General features: G+C 39.9%; 1 protein-coding gene across 3 annotated transcripts in view; it reads left to right on the forward strand.

Annotated features, from left to right (window-relative positions):
- The window catches only part of zmym2 (zinc finger MYM-type containing 2), a 138,235-nt gene extending 127,788 nt beyond the window's left edge, over positions 1-10,447 (forward strand). For all 3 annotated transcript variants that reach the window (XM_033022726.1, XM_033022727.1, XM_033022728.1), the window contains exons 22-25: positions 2,201-2,315; positions 5,743-5,985; positions 6,816-6,936; positions 9,562-10,447. In XM_033022726.1, coding sequence (XP_032878617.1) covers positions 2,201-2,315; positions 5,743-5,985; positions 6,816-6,936; positions 9,562-9,766 — 684 coding nt within the window. In that variant the 3' untranslated portion in view covers positions 9,767-10,447. The remainder of the gene's footprint in view (positions 1-2,200; positions 2,316-5,742; positions 5,986-6,815; positions 6,937-9,561) is intronic.
- Positions 10,448-17,947: the final 7,500 nt, after the last annotated feature.

The raw sequence follows: 17,947 nt of genomic DNA on the forward strand, positions 1-17,947 counted from the left end.
CGTGCTATTGAGGGATTGCAGCGTAGGTTCACCAGGTTAATTCGTGGGATGGCGGGACTAACATATAATGAATGACTGGGCTTGTATTCACTGGAATTTAGGGTGAGAGGGGATCTTATAGAAAGATATACAATTCTTAAGGGATTGGACAGGCTAGATGCAGGAAAAATGTTCCCCATGTTGGGGGAGTCCTGAACTAATCACAATCACAATAATACTTTATTATCCAAATATGCTTTGCAACATACAAGGAATTTCATTTGCCAAGTCAGTCATACAAACAAAAAGCAACAGACACACAAAATGCATTTTAACATAAACATCCACCACAGAGACTCCTCCACATTCCTCACTGTGATGAAAAAAAGTTCAATCTCTTCCCTTAGCTCGCCCGCGGTCGGCGGCCTCGAGCCCTCCATTGATGGGACGATCTTGACTCCCGTAGTCCGGGCATCACAATGCACTCGCAAGGCAGAATGGGACACTCCGGGGTGGAAGGGCAAGCCACCGCTCGCGGTGAACGAGGAGTAGCGGCGGCTGCCGGCCGCCCGGTGCCTGGTGGGGAGGCTGCTGCCGTGGGCCGAGCCCAGCAACTGGGCCTGGGCTGGAGCCAATCAATCAATCAGTTTTATTCGTCACTTGCACATAAAGTGCAAGTGAAATGAATTTGCCAGCAGCGGTACAAAGATAAAGAACACACAAAAACACAATAAAAATTTAACACAAACATCCACCACAGCATTCATTACTGTGTGGAAGGCACAAAATTTGGCCAGTCCTCCTCGGGTGGAGGAGGGAGATGCCCCCTCACTATCTACCCTCACTCCCACCTTCTCTACCCCCCTCCCTCTCTACCCCCCAGCCTCCCTCTCTACCCCCCAGCCTCCCTCTCTACCCCCCCTGCCTCCCTCCCTCTCTACCCTCCTCTGTCTCCTCCCTCTCCCTCTCTAGGGATTGAAAAGGGAGGTTGAAGAGGAGGAGGAGGGAATGCTGTGGGATGAGGAGAAATGAGCCGTGCCTGTGCAGTTGGGGGCTAAGCGTGAGTGGTGCAATATTGTGTTGGGGGAACGGGTGAGTGGTGGAATCTTGCGTTTAGGGAGCAGACCCAATGGGTCTGCACTTGGTCTAGTGTTCAATATGTTTCTATGTTTACTGATTTATATAAAGGGAAATAAAGATTCCTAAAATTAAAGAGCTTCAGGACCGTTAGAAATCTGTTCTGACTGGTCATGCTTTTGTATTGGTTTAGCAAGCCGACTATTAAGGATCAATTTAGTTCTAATCTCTCATCATGCCTTATTAAACATTTCTACCCAGAGTTTTATCACTAATTCTATGCCGATTTGATTAAAAGTGCCAATACCAGTGAAATGCTTTCAGAGCACTACTATATATGCTTCAGATATATGCGTAATTTTCATTTTAGCTAGAATTTGTGGAAGTGGTTCTCAAGAATACAACAGCAGAGATTAGGAAAGTTTGAATTCTTTTTTTATTATAATTTAGAGAACAAATATTTTCTATTCTAGTGGAAATGTAAAGCATGCTCCTAGTTTGCACTTCAAAGATCACTTGCTTTCCAGATTAAAATGTTCATCATTATAAACTGATTATGTACGAGAATAGTTCTAGTTAAAAGAATGTTGAGGGATAAACCCTTAATGTAAGCACTTAAACATCTTTATCACTGACGAGGTCATCATTGTACTTTCTAATAACCGCCTGTTTACTGAGATAATTGTGAATTGGTATGTTTAAGAACCCAGACATGCAATTTCTTAGAATCGGTTCTCAGAAAGTCATTATCATTTACAAGAGCCATCACTCTTTGCTCAAGTTCAGAGTTGATCATCAAACTGGAAAAATAGAGGAAATGGACAGACTTCCGGTTAGCTTATGCCCGATTACCCCACATAAATTATGTTTTAAATATGATATATTTCAGAATCTGGTTTCATGTTAAATATGAATAGTTGTTAATTATTGGTGCACACTTTTAAAATAACAAAACTATATATATTTTAATGTGGTTACTTTGACTGTGTGTTGCTATGGGACTTGGGCTCTGATGCATTATAGAACTAAGTTCTCCACTAATCAAATATTATTTTTTATGGATGGAATTAAATAATATTGATCCATTTTTGGCATTCAGGTAAGCGGTTCACAGGATTTAATAATTTTGTTTTTCCTTCTCCAGTATCTTTATGAAAATAATAGGAATGAAAACATATTTAGTGACCCCTGTTACCAAGTCTTTAATGAAGAGTTCAACACAATCTTGAGAAGTTGGCGACCAAGTATACTGCCAAACGGTAATAAATGTTCGTATACATTTCTCTAGTCACTGTTTATCTAAATAAATCTGATTACTCCAGCTTTTCATGTACTTTAACTTTGTTGTACAGGTTTAAAAACATTTATATATTTTGTAAGTGGCTAAGATATAGTATTATTTAAATTAACATACTGGGTTACACTTGCACATCGATTAATTCACAATCCTAATTTTACTTATACGTAGTTCAATATATATGCGGCATTAGAGATTACAATCAAAACTAATGAAACATCTTCATTTCAAAGATGTGCTGAGAGATTCAATGAAAGAACTCCTAGAACTAGAAAGAACTAGGGCAACACAGTGGCGCAACGGTAGCCTTACAGCACCAAATTCCCAGGTTCGATCCTGAGTACGGTCGTTGTTTGTTTGGATTTTGCACTTTCTCCCTATGAGAAAACCTTTTCTCCAGGTGCTCCAGTTTTCTTTCACTTTCCAAAGACGTGCAGGTTTAAGGTTAATTGGGTTCTGTAAATTGTCCATAGTGTGTAGGATGCAGCCATGTGCCGTCACGGTAGGCATGGTAGGCAGTGTCTACCCTGATTAAAATTATAAAATGGTAATTATTAAATATAAATAGTAAAGGCGCGGGAGAATTATGCCGACCTAAGAATCAATCTCTTAGGTAGGCATAATTCTCCCGTGCCTTTCGTTCGCAGTACATGTAACACGTAAATGTACGTGCAACTCGCGTGCCGTCGACGCTGCTTCAAGCCTTCAATGACAATGGTCTATAAAGGCAGCTGTATTTGCACCGTGGACTGCATGCATGTGCTGCGCAGCGTACTGCGCATACGCAGCGCAAGTTTCTTGGCGGGTTTTTCGAACATGGATTGTCATTATCTTAAGAGTATCTTGAAAAAGATAGAAGAATGGAGTTCATATATAAATAATGTGGTAAGTAAATTTCTTTGAGCTATATGTTTTTAAATACTTTATTAAGAGATAAGGCTTTTGAAAAGTCTTTATTAAAGTCAACTGACAGCTTACCGGAGAGGAGAACAATCTGCGCACGCGCGGTTTTTAAGATTTTTTTTAAAGCCGGCTGACAGCTTACTGAGCGGAAAACAACCTGCGAATGAGCGGTTTTCAAATTTCTCCCATTCTTCTCTGCTGATCCTCTCAAGCTCTGTCAGGTTGGATGCGGAGCGTCAATGCACAGCTATTTTCAAGTCCCTCCAAGGATGTTCGATCGGGTTCAAGTCCGTGCTCTGGCTGGGCCACTCAACGACATACACAGACTTGTCATGAAGTCACTCCTGTGCTGTAATGGCTGTGTGCTTAGGGTCGTTGTCCTGTAGGAAGGTGAACCTCCCCTCCAGTCTGAGGCCCAGAACGCCCTGGAGCATGTTTTCATCAAAGATCTCTCTGTACTTTGCTCCATTCCTGACTAGTCTCCCAGTTTCTGCCGCTGAAAAACATCCCCACAGCATGATGCTGCCACCACCATGCTTCACCATAGGTATGGTATTGGCCAGGTGATGAGCGGTGCCTGATTTCCTCCAGACGTGACGCTTGGCATTCAGGCCAAATAGTTCAATCTTGGTTTCATCAGACCAGAGAATCTTGTTTCTCATGTCTTTTGGCAAACTCCAAGCAGGATGTCATTTGCCTTTTACTGAGGAGTGGCTTCCGTCTGGCCACTCTACCATAAAGGCCTGGTTGGTGGAGTGCTGCAGATATATTTGTCGTTCTGGAAGGTTCTCCCATCTCCACAGAGGAATTCTGGAGCTCTGTCAGAGTGATCATCGGGTTCTTGGTCACTTCCCTGACCAAGGCCCTTCTCCCCCGATTGCTCAGTTTGGCCGGGCAGCCAGCTCTATGAAGAGTCCTGGTGGTTCCAAAGTTCTTCCATTTAAGAATGACGGAGGCCACTGTGTTCTTCGGGACCTGTAATGCCGCAGAAATTGTTTTATACCCTTCCCCAGATCTGTGTCTCGACACAATCCTGTCTTGGAGGTCTAAGGACAATTCCTTCGACTTCATGGCTTGGTTTGTGCTCTGAAATGCACTGTCAACTGTGGGACCTTATATAGACAGGTGTGTGCCTTTCCAAATCATGTCCAATCAATTTATGTCCAATGGTGGACTCCAATCAAGCTGTAGAAACATCTCAAGGATAATCAATGGAAACAGGATGAACCTAAGCTTAATATTGAGTGTCATAGCAAAGGGTCTGAATACTTATATAAATGTGATATTTCAGTTATTTCTTGTTAATTACTTTGTAAAAATTTCTAAACACCTGTTTTCACTTCTTCATTCTGGGGTATTGTGTGTAGATTGATGATTTTTTTTTTTAATTACTCCATTTTAAAATATGGAGTAAATTACATAACAAAAGTGAAGGGGTCTGAATACTTTCTGAATGCAATGTATACTAGCTTTCAGGTATAAGGTAGCATTGCAGTTAAGTTACTGATCTTGTATCCAGAAGGCTGAGCTGTTGATCTGAGGCAAATGTCTGAATCCAAGAATTTAAATGTAGGTAATTCTTATCTAGAATAAAAATATAGTATCAGTGGAAACCACGAAGCCATCAGATTGTTTCAATAATAAACTGATTCATTAATGCTCAGGTAAGGAAATCAGTCGTTCTTATTTAGTATGGCCAATGCATGACTCCAAAACTATGAATTTGATAGGCTCTTAAATGCCCTTTAAAACGGCAGCGAGCTAATTAATTCAATGGGCAGTTTAGAATGGACAGTAAATGCCAACTTTGCCCTAATCCAAACCATAATCAAAGGTAATTAAAAACAAAGTCTATCCAAATATATGTTTTTATATTTGAATACCCGACCATCCCCTTCTCAATATTTTCTTCCATATGTGTCTATCTCAATGAAACTTGGTTCTGTTCTTAGCAATCCTATTGCAGGATATCATGAGGAAAGGCTCCACTTTCTGCCCTCGATAGCATTGCCTCAGAACTCTTCCTCCTTATATCTAAGGGGTCTGACGTTACTCAAGGATGTAGCTCACTATTCACAAATGCACTGCACTACCTCTCCATTACCTTTCTGCCTCAGTTTCTTTTGTTTAAGCATTGGGAAGATTGTTTAACTTTGGGGTAAACTTAATCTGCTGTTGATTCAATATCCCTCTTTCCTCATTGCAGACTGAACCCGACTTTTCACAACCTAAACCTCTTTTGTAACAGAGATCTTTGCATCTCACATTCTGTCAGTTTCCAAAACTCAGCTTGTTCTTACTCTTGCCCTCTTTCAACTACTGCTGAAACTTTATGTTAAACATTCCAATGCTTTTGGGTCAGATTGCCATTGTTTGGCCTCAATCATCTTCGTGCTTGCTTCCACCTGCTACCAAAATACATTGTATAAACTTATTCCATATTCTGGGATTTGTAACTAAATATTTCCTTTGTCGTTTTGTTTTAGGATCAATATTTTCACGAGTTGAAGAGGATTATCTATGGAACGGCATGCAGCTAGGGCAACAGTCACCATGTATACTTCTTAATACTTTGCTCTATTTTAATACTAAACACTTTGGGTTAAGGACCATTGAGCAGCATTTGAGACTTTCATTTAGAAATGTTGTCAAAAGATGGAATAAAAACTCTGACAATACAACATGCATTCAATACGAGGTACCTGCTTTGTGTACAAATGACAATCAAGGTAAGGAATTAATTGGCATAATGCAGATCATATTTTATTTACCCCTTATACTCCCACCAGTGCATTGCTGAGCATTTTTTCCTTTGCCTCATGCTAGCTATTTTAGAGACCTGCATGTGTGATGTAGATGTTTTCCAAGTTTATTTTTAATTTTAAAAAAACCATAGTTTGCTCGCTGATCTGAACAACACAAGTAACTCATACTTCTTATATACAAGTGGGTGTCAATTCTAGCTGTGGGTGAATAGCTGGAGCTATCAGTCAATGACCACCCATCTGCCTTGGACTATCAGTCAATGACCACCCATCTAAACTGGGACACTTAGCCATCCCCCCCCCCCCCTCACCTGTATCCACCTGTGCCCCTTCCCACCTCTCTTTTCGACTCCATGCCTGTCTCTTGTGTTTACTTTTAGAGCTTTGAATGCTGCTGTATCTTAGGAATCCATTTTACAAACAACAGATGACCATCTGGATGCATATATAAATATTGTTTCCTTGAACTGGGACACTTAGCTACGGGAATTCTATTTTTATAATGGAATAATGTGATGCATGTTCAGAAAGTAAGCACCACCAGATATATGTGGATTGGTGACGTTTTGCGATAGGGACCCAGAAGGATCCCGACCTGAAATATCACCCATCCGTTCTCCAGGGATGTTGCTTGACCCGCTGAATTAATGCAGCATTGTGTGTCTTTCCTTGGCAAAGCAACATCTGCAGTTCCTTGTTTCTACCACCAGATATACAATTGTTTAAATGGTTTGCTTCTTAAAGACATGTTTCATCCATACAGCAAATTGAAAGTGATTAAATTGTATTTTCAGACAAAATTACACCAGGAAAGCGAAAACGCGAGGAGGATGAACATATATTTGAACAAAGAGAAAATGCGGCTAATCCATCAAGATGTCCTGTAAAAATATTTGAGTGCTACCTCTCAAAGTGGTAAGGTTAAAGCTAGCAGATTTATACCAACTTTTATTGATTGCATCTGATTACCTTTGCAATGAAGTGCATTGTTTCTTAATTCAATCTCAGGATATTTAACTCTGGCTGGGCCAGTATTGTTGCCCATCAATATTTCCCCAGAAAAAGTACAAGAGACCCCTGCGTAACGGAGTGGTTGCATTCCAAGAAAAATGTCCGTATTGTATTTCCCCTTTCCCTTTGAATCACATGTTATAGGCAAAGATGTGGTGCAAAGAGTTGTTTTTCTCCCAAGTTAAGTCATTATATGGTGATGATAAAGTGACCCATCGCCATTATTTAACAGCTGAGGCCAACATTACACTTGGGGGTAGGCAAGCTTCATGCAAAATAAATTATACATTTTGCCCTTTTTTACTTTCAATAAGATGTGGATATGGCGTCACCATGTTGAGTGAGTTTGTAGTCGCTCCCAAGCCCCTCCTTTATCACACCCTGTCCAGTCCGTGGAAATGTGAACAGACTGTAGCACTGCAGCGCTCTTCATCTGCACGACATTTTCTCTGATACGCAAGGCTTCAGGATTCAAGCTTTAGGAAGTGGCATTATCAAGGAAAGCGATGGAATTTGAGAATCAAGGGGAAAGGTGGTGCAGAAGAACTTTTGGGGTAATGGGTTAAAGCGCAATGACTTTGTGGAATTGGACATAAATCTAAATCTTTAAGGACTTGGCCCCAGCTTCTGGAGCTCCCCACAATGCAGCACTTCAAAGAAAATGCCTCACAGTGAAGAGCGCTGTGATGCCATGTCCAAATCTTATTGCCCCACAGTATTGTCTGACTAAATTTAAAAACTGATGTAATTTGTTGTTTGTTTTGCATTTTGTCCTTATTTATTTTTTCCTAAGTAAATGCCTTAAGAGCGACCTTTATTCTGTATCACCAATTTTTAAGTAATGAATTTTGAATTCCGGAAGGTCTACTTTCTGTAACCCAAATGGCCGCAATGCGGGGACACCTGTAATAAATAACTAAATGAATACAGGCTGCAGCTTAAAGTCCAGGGGACCTCCATGTTACAGCAGTCCAGGTAATGGGACTTCAACCTTGCAGAATTCACCAATCACTACCAAAAAATCAGGGACACGTGAAAAAATTGTCTTCTACTAAATTTATGTGAGGAAAAGTAAATGAGTGACCTCAATTTTTTTTTCACAATTCTCATTTCTTGACACATGCACAGATGACACAACTTTGCATTTTGAAAGATGACAATACTGACTGTTGCCTTGTAAAACAACTCCACTATAATGTGGGGGGTCGTCTGTACTACAATAATTTCCATTTATATTAATTTGATTTATATTAATCCTGTCATGAATGTCTCAATTTATAGCAACACTAGAGAAAACAACATTGTACTAACATAGTTATAAATAGCATTAAATGTTAAAATGTTGACACTTAAATAGCATTAAATGTTAGTACCTAACAATCACTTCACAGATTAATTAAAATATACTTGTAGGTTTTAGATAATCCAGGCAAAAGCATTGCCTGGGACGATAAGAGATGGAGGGAGAAAGAAATAGGCTTGCTTCTTCAAAATCCATATGATTTTAAGGTACTATGTAGACATGAATACACTTCCGTGAGAATGCTTTATCACAACACCACAATTTGCTTGTATTTATTTCTCTAGCGGTCTTAGTCTTCTTCTTATCGCTCTTATCGGTCAAGGAAACGCTCTTTCCTTGACCCCAGCGGTCTTAGTGTATACCACAATTAACAGAATGAGTAATGAAATAATAACCAATATGTTAATACTAAAATAACAGGCTGTTTTAAACTCGTTAGGCTGCTGGTCCGAGTGGTATTGTGCTGAAGAACCAGTAATCATATTCACTCAAGCTCCTAACTAAGATTTGAATACTACATTTGGAATAGATATAGGGTGAATGAAGACTCCTATACCCAGGATAGAGGAATCAAGAACCAGAGAACATAGGTTTAAGATGAGAGGGCAAGATTTAATAGGAACCTGAGGGGCAACGTTTTCACTCAGAGGGTGGTGGGTTTATGGATCGAGCTGCCAGAGGAGGTGGCTGAGACAGGTACTATAACATCATTTAAAAGACACTTGGACAGATACATGGATAGGAAAGGTTTCGAGGGATAAGGGCCAAACGCGGGCAAGTGGGATGGGCCTAGATGGAGTATCTTGGTCGACATAGATGAGTTGGGCCGAATGCCCTGTTTCTGCATTGTAGGATTCTTAACTCTAAAGGAAAAGTATTATTATGTCAACAAACTACTATTTTTATTTTATATTTTAGAATCTAAAAATGTTACTGATCTGAAGGAGCAGTTTGACTCATCGCAACAACACTGATTCTTTGAAAACGATTCTGTTATTCCTACTTCTGTTGATTTATCTCCATAGCCCATCATATATCCAATTCCCGTTTGAAAGTTGCTATTGAATCTATATCCACTAACCTCAGTATGTTGTTCTTTTCACTTTATCTTCACCAATTGCATCTACCACAGGTGGTGCATTATATGAAAGAAATGAGGTAACTACATTTTATTCTGAATTTATTCTACACTTGACTTTGTTTTACGCAATTATTTTGTTCTCTAGTCCTCCAGATCTACAACAGAGAAGCGACCTCTTTTATCTACAGCCAGACCACTCCAGTGCCCCTGATAGTCCGATTTGGTTCTCCAGTATCCCTTTGGACCGCAACGTCTTAGAAAATATGCTTGTGCGGATTCTTGTGATTAAGGACATATATGAAGAGAATGAAAAGGACAGTTCAGAAGTAGATGAAGATGATGTTGATTGAAATTTCCTTACAATAGTGACACTGCAAATGGGCAAAGAATTATGACAACGTAATGTCAGGCCACTAGAATTTCACACAGGAAAACTATGATGTGGATTTGCTGGAACGACCTCTATAATTGAGTTTGTATCAATATACCCAGATTGGGTATCATGTAAATAACTCTAAATGAGAGGAAAATAGGAGATGTTAGCAGTCTCCTTAGTGACTTTTAGGATATGTATACTTCAAAACAACTGCTCTAATTTTTTTTAAATTATTTATTAAATTGGTTTCTCGTCAGAATGCATTTCCATTTGTAACTTTTTACATTACAAACTAAGGATCTCAAATGTGTTGTGTAATTTTTGTTTGAATTTAAGAAATTTGCATTAAAACAAACTACAGTGTTTTGGAATTTCCCTTACTAAGGAAGGGGTGGTTTTAATGGGTGCTATCTCCACCAGATAGGTTTGCATCTACATAATTAATATAGTCTTAGCACTATAATTCAATTTAGAGCTAGCCTCCTGATGGTTGTCCTTTCGCAAATGTACCAATTGGTGGAGTTTTCACCACAGATTCTGTAAGCATTAATTATTTGTTACGCTGATGGATGGTGCAGTCTATTTTAATTCTGTGTAAAATAACTGCTTTTATGGAAAGAAGTCCTGAAATAAAGAATTAAGAGGATTACTGAAATCTGGCTGAATGGTATAATAGAAGAAAAATCTGAAGAACCAGAGAAGTAATCTCCCTGAATTCAAGGCACTGGAGAGGAAAGTCAATGTTTTTAGTTAATACTGTTTAGTTGCTTGAAGAACACTAAGATTGCAATGCAAAGCCAGAGTATTATTATTAGCAGCAGGTCTGAGGCAGCAGATACAGTGCATTCAGAAAGTATTCAGACCCCTTCACTTTTTGCACATTTTTACAATTAACCCCCATGTACACAGTAAAGCAATGGATGGAATTTGAAAAAGTGTCAGAAATCCCATTGGATGAACCCATCACGCAACATACTAAGTCGACGTGTATCATCATCCTTTCATTGTTGTTGGGTCTAAATCCTATAGTTTGCTCCCCAAAAGCACAGAAGAACTATTGCACAAAAGTAGTGGATCAGTTGACACTACATATGTGAAAAAAGGTAGGTCTATACCGAAATTAAACATTCAGCTTTTGACAGTACTGTCTAAACCTCATACAAGAGTAATAGGTTTAAAATAAATGTTGTGCTACCTTTGGAACCCGATAAAACAGAGAATTGTGTGTTTCTGCAATGATTATTCATCGTGGTCTGCTTGCAGAGTCCGACAATGTTCAACAGCAGTTCCTTACATACCTGGTGTGTGCTACACAGCCACTCAAATCACAAAGCCTAAACTTTCTTTACCAGCTATAAGGGGAGCTAGAAGATGGATAGAAGGAAGGAAGAAAGCTCCTTTCAATCTGGACTTTCAAAGCACATTCCCATTTCACCATTATAGCAAAATAAATGCCAATGCAGTCAGCCGATTTTAAACATAAAACCATGTCAATGTTTTGCACAGACATTGTGGGCCGAAGGGCCTGTTCTTGTGCTCTACTGTTTTGTGTTGTATAAATACTATATGAACAAACTTACCAGCCTTGGGTATTCCCTTAGTACTAGTCTGCCTGATACATTTGCTCATGCTAGCTTCCAGTTGGTGTTAAAATAAAGACAAACTTCATTATGGAGAAACAAGAAACTGCAGATGCTGGATTACCAAGGAAAGACACAAAATGCTGAAATAACTCAGCAGGTCAGGTAGCATCCTTGGAGTTCATGGATAAGTGACGTTTTGGGTCGGGACCCTTCTTCAGACTTCTTTCGGGTCGGGACCCTTTAGGCCAAGAAGGGTCCGACCCGAAAGGTCGCCTGTTCGTGTTCTCCAGGAATGCTGCCCGATCCGCTGAGTTAGTCCATCACTTTGTGTCTTAACTTCATTATGGATGTGGGAGGCCCAACTTTACATTGCTCCATCTTGATACGCATTGCCATTTTGGTTAGTCTTTCTCCCATAATTATAAACTGGAGTCATTTCCTGGTGGTGGAGGGAATGATGGTTGATGGGGTGTCAGTCAAACCCTCTGCTTTGTCCTGGATTAGCTTGAAAGTTGATGGCACTGAACTCATCCAGGTGAGTGGACACTTCAATCACATTCCTGATCTGTCCCACGTGGATGGTGGAAAGGCTTTGAGTTGCCATTGAATGTAAAGGATAGGTTGTCAGACTCTCTTATTGGAAAAGGTTATTGCCCTCCACATTTTTGGCACAAACCTTGCTTGCCATCAACCTGAGGCTACTTCATTTCTCAAGAGGTTGCAAATGGGATCATTATGTAATCATCATCAAACATCTCTACTCCTGGCCTGATGATGGAGGTATGGTTATGAAGCAGCTGCTAACAGTTGTGACTAAGATGCTGCCATAAGAATAATATTGGACTTGATAGAGGTCTTTAAAATTATGAGAGGGATATACAGAGTTGACGTGGATAAGCTTTTTCCATTGAGAGTAGGGAAGATTCAAACAAGAGGACATGATTTGAGAATTAAGGGAAAAAAGTTTAGGGGTAACATGAGGGGGAACTTCTTTACTCGGAGAGTGGTAGCTGTGTGGAATGAGCTTCCAGTGGAAGTGGTGGAGGCAGGTTCGATTTTATCATTTAAAAATAAATTGGATAGGTATATGGACGGGAAAGGAATGGAGGGTTATGGTCTGAGTGCAGGTAGATGGGACTAGGTGAGAGTAAGTGTTCGGCACGGACTAGAAGGGCCGAGATGGCCTGTTTCCGTGCTGTAATTGTTATATGGTTATTAACTACCTTTTTAGTGTTTTTAAAGCAGCTCCTCTCAATGGTGGAGACATCAGCACCCGTGATGGACCGAGCAATGTCTACCACATTCTGCAGCTTCCTTTGTTCCTGGACCTTCAAGTTACCGAACCAAGCCATGATGCAACCAATTAATATACTCTCTACGTACTTATGTAGAAGTTCAATACATGCCAAATCACAATTTTCTAAGGAAGTGGAGGCTTTGTTGAGCTTTTTGTGTGTGATTGCATCAGTGTGCAGGGCCCAGGACAGATCTTCAGAGATCCTCAGATTTCAGCTCTTGGGTCGATACATGGATAAGGTCTGGAACTGAGATTTCCTGGCAAAGCCCAAAGTGGATAGCTGTGAGCAGATTGTGTGTAAAAAGCCACGTGGCATCAGTTCAGATCGTTCCATTTTCATTTCTTCTCTGTTTTTGCAGCGCAGTATTGGCACAACTGAGTAGCTTGCTGGGTCACTTTGAAACCTTAAATGACAATCCATGAAGAAGAAAGTGCTTGCAGTAGCCTTTTTTAAGCAAATGTCCACAATGCTGTTCTTATTTCTATATAATTCCATTTATATTTTGCATATACCAGATTTTGTTGTTGAATAAAATTCTGATTTCTTTAATATCTATTAAATTTAAATTCATCATCCAAAATGTTATTTACTGTGGTCCTTTGATTTGAATTGCTTTTACCTTCTTCCTTTAAATCGAATACACATTCTCACCAAATGTCTAAATTAAGCTGTGTTTGCATTAGAAATATTATAGTTCGTACCCAAAATAATGCTTACATTTCAATGTATAGAATGTTATAAGTGATGCTTTGTGTTTTATTCATGAATCGTAACTTTTTATTTCACTGCATGCTTGCAACCTTTTACAAGTTTTGTACATGGTGTATGTTGGATCATGGCCAACATCAGTAGCTTTAACTGCATCACAAGTCAGTCATTAAAATGTCCACCCACTCATCAACTGGTTTAAAATATCTCACTGATCGAATGGACTGCTGAGTTAAAGTATTAACATGTATTGAGTCAATACAAAACACATAAAGAATAACAGATTGATTTAATAATGCATTTTGGAAGTAAGAGCCAGGGAAAGAAAAGCAGTTTAAATAGTAGAAATTTGAGTAATGAGAACATGGAACCTGTTCCCCCAGGAATAGTGCAGCCTATTAGTGTAAATTAATATTGCAGCAATCTGAACATGTAAATACATGAGAAAAGAATATGAGGAAATGTTGATAGGATTGGATGAAGTAAGGAAATAGGTTCACAGAAAGCATAAATACCAGCATACACATCGAAGAATGACTTCATAATGTACAGGTCATCAGAACAGAGTTGTTGGGCTAAACAGGCTATTTTTATATTGTAAAATTATTTGGAGGCCAAATGGACAAAAGACACTGTGAACATATTATGACCAAATATTTGTTTTATCAATAATGGATTTATTACTGAATGTATAACCTAGTGGGATACATTAGAACTGGTGTGAATGGGTGATCGATGGCCGGCATGGATTATGTGGGCTGAAGGACCTGTTTCTGTGCTGTATTCCTAAAACTCAAAAACTCTAGTCTTGATTGGTTCAGGAACATTCAAAACGCAATAAAGTCTATCATAAAGTATGACTCATGAGAACAGAATTCATTTAATCATTTTTAGAACCTTTTGAGGGCACATAAATAACAGTATTTATTACTACTAGTATAAACCTTATTAAATCCCGTTAGAGCCTGTGGAATAACAATGGGATATCATTGTTGATTGCAGTACACAAGGCACTGTGAAAATATTTGATTTGGAGAAGGATGCAAATTACAAAAAGCCATTTTACAAAATCTATAAACAACCTCATCATAGATTGCCTTCGGGATATTTAGAATTAGTGACCTTAAATGCTCTGCCAGCTTTCTATTTATTTCTTAAGCGGAGCTTACCCACTAAGGGACTTTTTGTATGACAATGGATAAACAGGTGGCTGAAGAAAGTTCCCACCAGTACCTGTGGCCTGATGGCTCAACAGTTGGTTGAAGAAAATTTAAAAAGTTATAATGAACGATATTTTAACAGGCTTTAGATCAAAACTGTTCTTTACACCTTTGGTATTTTTTCAAACAATGCTTGGGTTTGCATGTGCCTTTTATGGCATCTTTTAGGTTTTCTTTGCTCTCTATCTCAATCCTGGGATCAATAGGTTTTGCCCATCCGTGGTATTTGGAAGAAGATGACCAACAAAGAGATCTTATGTCTGTGCAGACCATCATTTGCACATAGAGATGAACATAAATCATATTGGCAATTGATTAACACCCTCAGAAGTTGAACCCATCCAAGGAGACTAGCAAATATCTCACCAGCCATTGTGCTGAAAGTTTATTTATAAGAATACCAATTGCAGCATTTCAATGGTACCTCCAAATAAAGGAATGCTAGGATAATCACTAATCAAAAATGTGCAGGCATTAAATAGAGCTATTCACAGTATTTGAACTAGTGGAGAGCCGGGAGTAATACCTATTATGAGTTCATTTGCAACAAATCTATAACATGGCTAGCAGATCAAGTGATAGTGGTCCGTTATTGATTAAAACTTGTCGACATATGTATTTGATGTTGGTATCAGTATTGGTTTATTACTAACTTGGATACCAAGATGCAGTGAAAAATTTTGTTTTGCATACTATCCAAGCAAATTATACCTTCTATGAGTACATCAAAGTAAAGCAAAAGAGAAAAAGAATGAAGAATATAGTTACAGCTGCAGAGAAAGTGCAGATAAAACATTCTTGCGATTGCTGCCACAAGGTAGACTGGAAAATTTGTGGGTAGATCCTTGGTTTATGAGGGGTCTGTTCAAGAGTCTCATAACGGTGGGAAAGAAACTGTCCTGAATCTTGTGGTCCATACTTTCAAGCTTTTATAAATTCTGTGCATTGGGAGAGAGGAGGTAAAGCAATGACTGGATTATATATGATCCTTGATTTTGTTGGCTTCTTTCCTGAGGTAACAGGATGCTGAGTTCACAGCTGTCTGCAATTTCTTATGGTCTTGGGCAGAGCAGTTGCCATATGAAATTCTAGTGCATCCGGAGACGGTACCTTCTATGGTGCATCTAGAAATTGGGTAGAGTCATTGGAGATATGACAAATTTCCTTAAACCTCTGAGGAAGTGGAGGCATTGGTGTGCCAGCTTGGCCATATCATTGCACCAGGTCAAATTGTTGGTGATATTTACAACTAGGAACATGTTGTCGATCCTTACCACAGAGGGGTTACTGGAGCTTAAGTCCAGGAGTTTGGATGGAACTATGGCATTGAAGGAGGTGGCATTGGACGGTAATCATTAATGCACACTGCCTTACTTTTCTTTGGGACCGGAATGATAATGGTCCTCTTAAAGCAGGTGCGAACCTCAGATTGGAGTAAGGAGAGGTTAAACATGTCCAGGAATATTTATGCCAGCTGGTCGGCTGAGGACTGGACTGGACGGACACTGGGGACTGGAGATTGGATTGGACACTGGGGACTGACTGGACAGGACACTGGGGATTGACTGGACTGGGAACTGAATGGACACTGAGTGCTGGGCTCTGGACTGTCAAAATTCCACAGCTACCTGTGTGACTTGGTGGTCACAATACTAGTGAGAATCACAATGCACAATTAACTGACTCCTCTCGCCTCTGTGTAAACGGCACACAAATGTCATGCTCCCACAATTAACTGCAGTGTTCATTGGCTCATCATCTCAGCAAGAGACAGTCATTGCATAAAGCTAGCCCAGCCTCTTAAATGAAAGCTATTGTAGCTGTAGCAACTACTGCGGGGCATTCTTGCACATCAAGGCGACATCAAGGATGGTGTAACAGTGGGGATTGTAGGCTCCCTGATTTTCCAAAACTGCACTGGAAAATTTGATAGAGGAGGCGTAAAATTGGAATGATGTCTAGTTTCCACTTAGAATCAGGAGACTGCATTCACACTGCAAAGGCAGACACTCCTCATGAGACGTCTGGCATGACTGAGGTCAGTAATCCGCCTGCAAATACAATTTTCTATCACCTACACTAGTAGCCTCACACTCTGCTCAATATGCCCCACTCCCATCACTCAATTACCATAAATAGCTATCAAACAGGACCTATACCAAATATTAAACAATAGGTGCCAGGAGTAGACCATTCGGCCCTTCGAGCCAGCACTGCCATTCAATGTGATCATGGCTGATCATCCACAATCAGTACCCCATTCCTGCCTTCTACCCATATCCCCTGACTGGGTCCAGCCTCCACTGCCCTTTGTTTGGTTTGGTACAGTCTGCCTTGTCCGTTGAGGACTGCTGCAAGTCCCAAACGCCATCTCCTCCTCTTGATTGGCAGATGCTCACTGTTCAATTTATAGATACAGCATGGAAACAGGTCCTCTGGTGGAAGGAGGGGAATTACTAAAAAAGGAAAAAAGTCAGCATAAATGATCATTTTAACGTTGATGATCTTACCAAACCATGCCACCCACATGCAAACTGCTACTCAGTTCACACACCCAATAGGATGATTTGATATTCTGTCAATGAAAGCACCAACATTTGGCCAATCAAAAGTCAATGGCAATTTTGTTTTTTGCAGTGCAGGTTGTTTTAAAGGGAAGGGAATTCCTCCCAAATTTATTCCAACACGTGAGACATTACAATTAAAGATTATTTGATCATTTATCAGCATTGACGTAAGTGCCCCCAATTGACCTGAGTGATGATGGCAGAGTTCAGAGGAGGAGGGGCATACGGAAAGAAGGTTAATTCTCTAAATAATTTAATCTGGTTTAAAGGTTAAATGAAAGTCATTGAGGCATGTCACGTTACAGTTCCTGAGCACCAGTATTATTGATGCCTATTGAATAGTTACATTTCATTCTCAGTGGAGCCAGAATGTTTTGTTGTGATCATTTTCAATATGCTGGAGTTAATAGATAATAGATATTTAGTTTAGTTTATTGTCACATGTACCGGGGTACAATGTATACAATATGTACAGAACTCCTGAGCTACATAGAAAATAGGTGCAGGAGGAGGCCCTTCGAGCCAGCACCGCCATTCATTGTGATCATGGCTGATCGTCCCCTATCAATAACCCGTGCCTGCCTTCTCCCCATATCCCTTGACTCCACTAGTCCCTAGAGCTCTATCTAACTCTCTCTTAAATCCACCCAGTGACTTGGCCTCCACTGCCCTCTGTGGCAGGGAATTCCATAAATTCACAACCCTCTGGGTGAAAACGTTTTTTCTCACCTCAGTCTTAAATTACCTCCCCTTTATTCTAAGACCGTGGCCCCTGGTTC

Source organism: Amblyraja radiata, chromosome 6 (assembly GCF_010909765.2).
Source record: "Amblyraja radiata isolate CabotCenter1 chromosome 6, sAmbRad1.1.pri, whole genome shotgun sequence".
NCBI classification, from domain to species: domain Eukaryota; kingdom Metazoa; phylum Chordata; class Chondrichthyes; order Rajiformes; family Rajidae; genus Amblyraja; species Amblyraja radiata.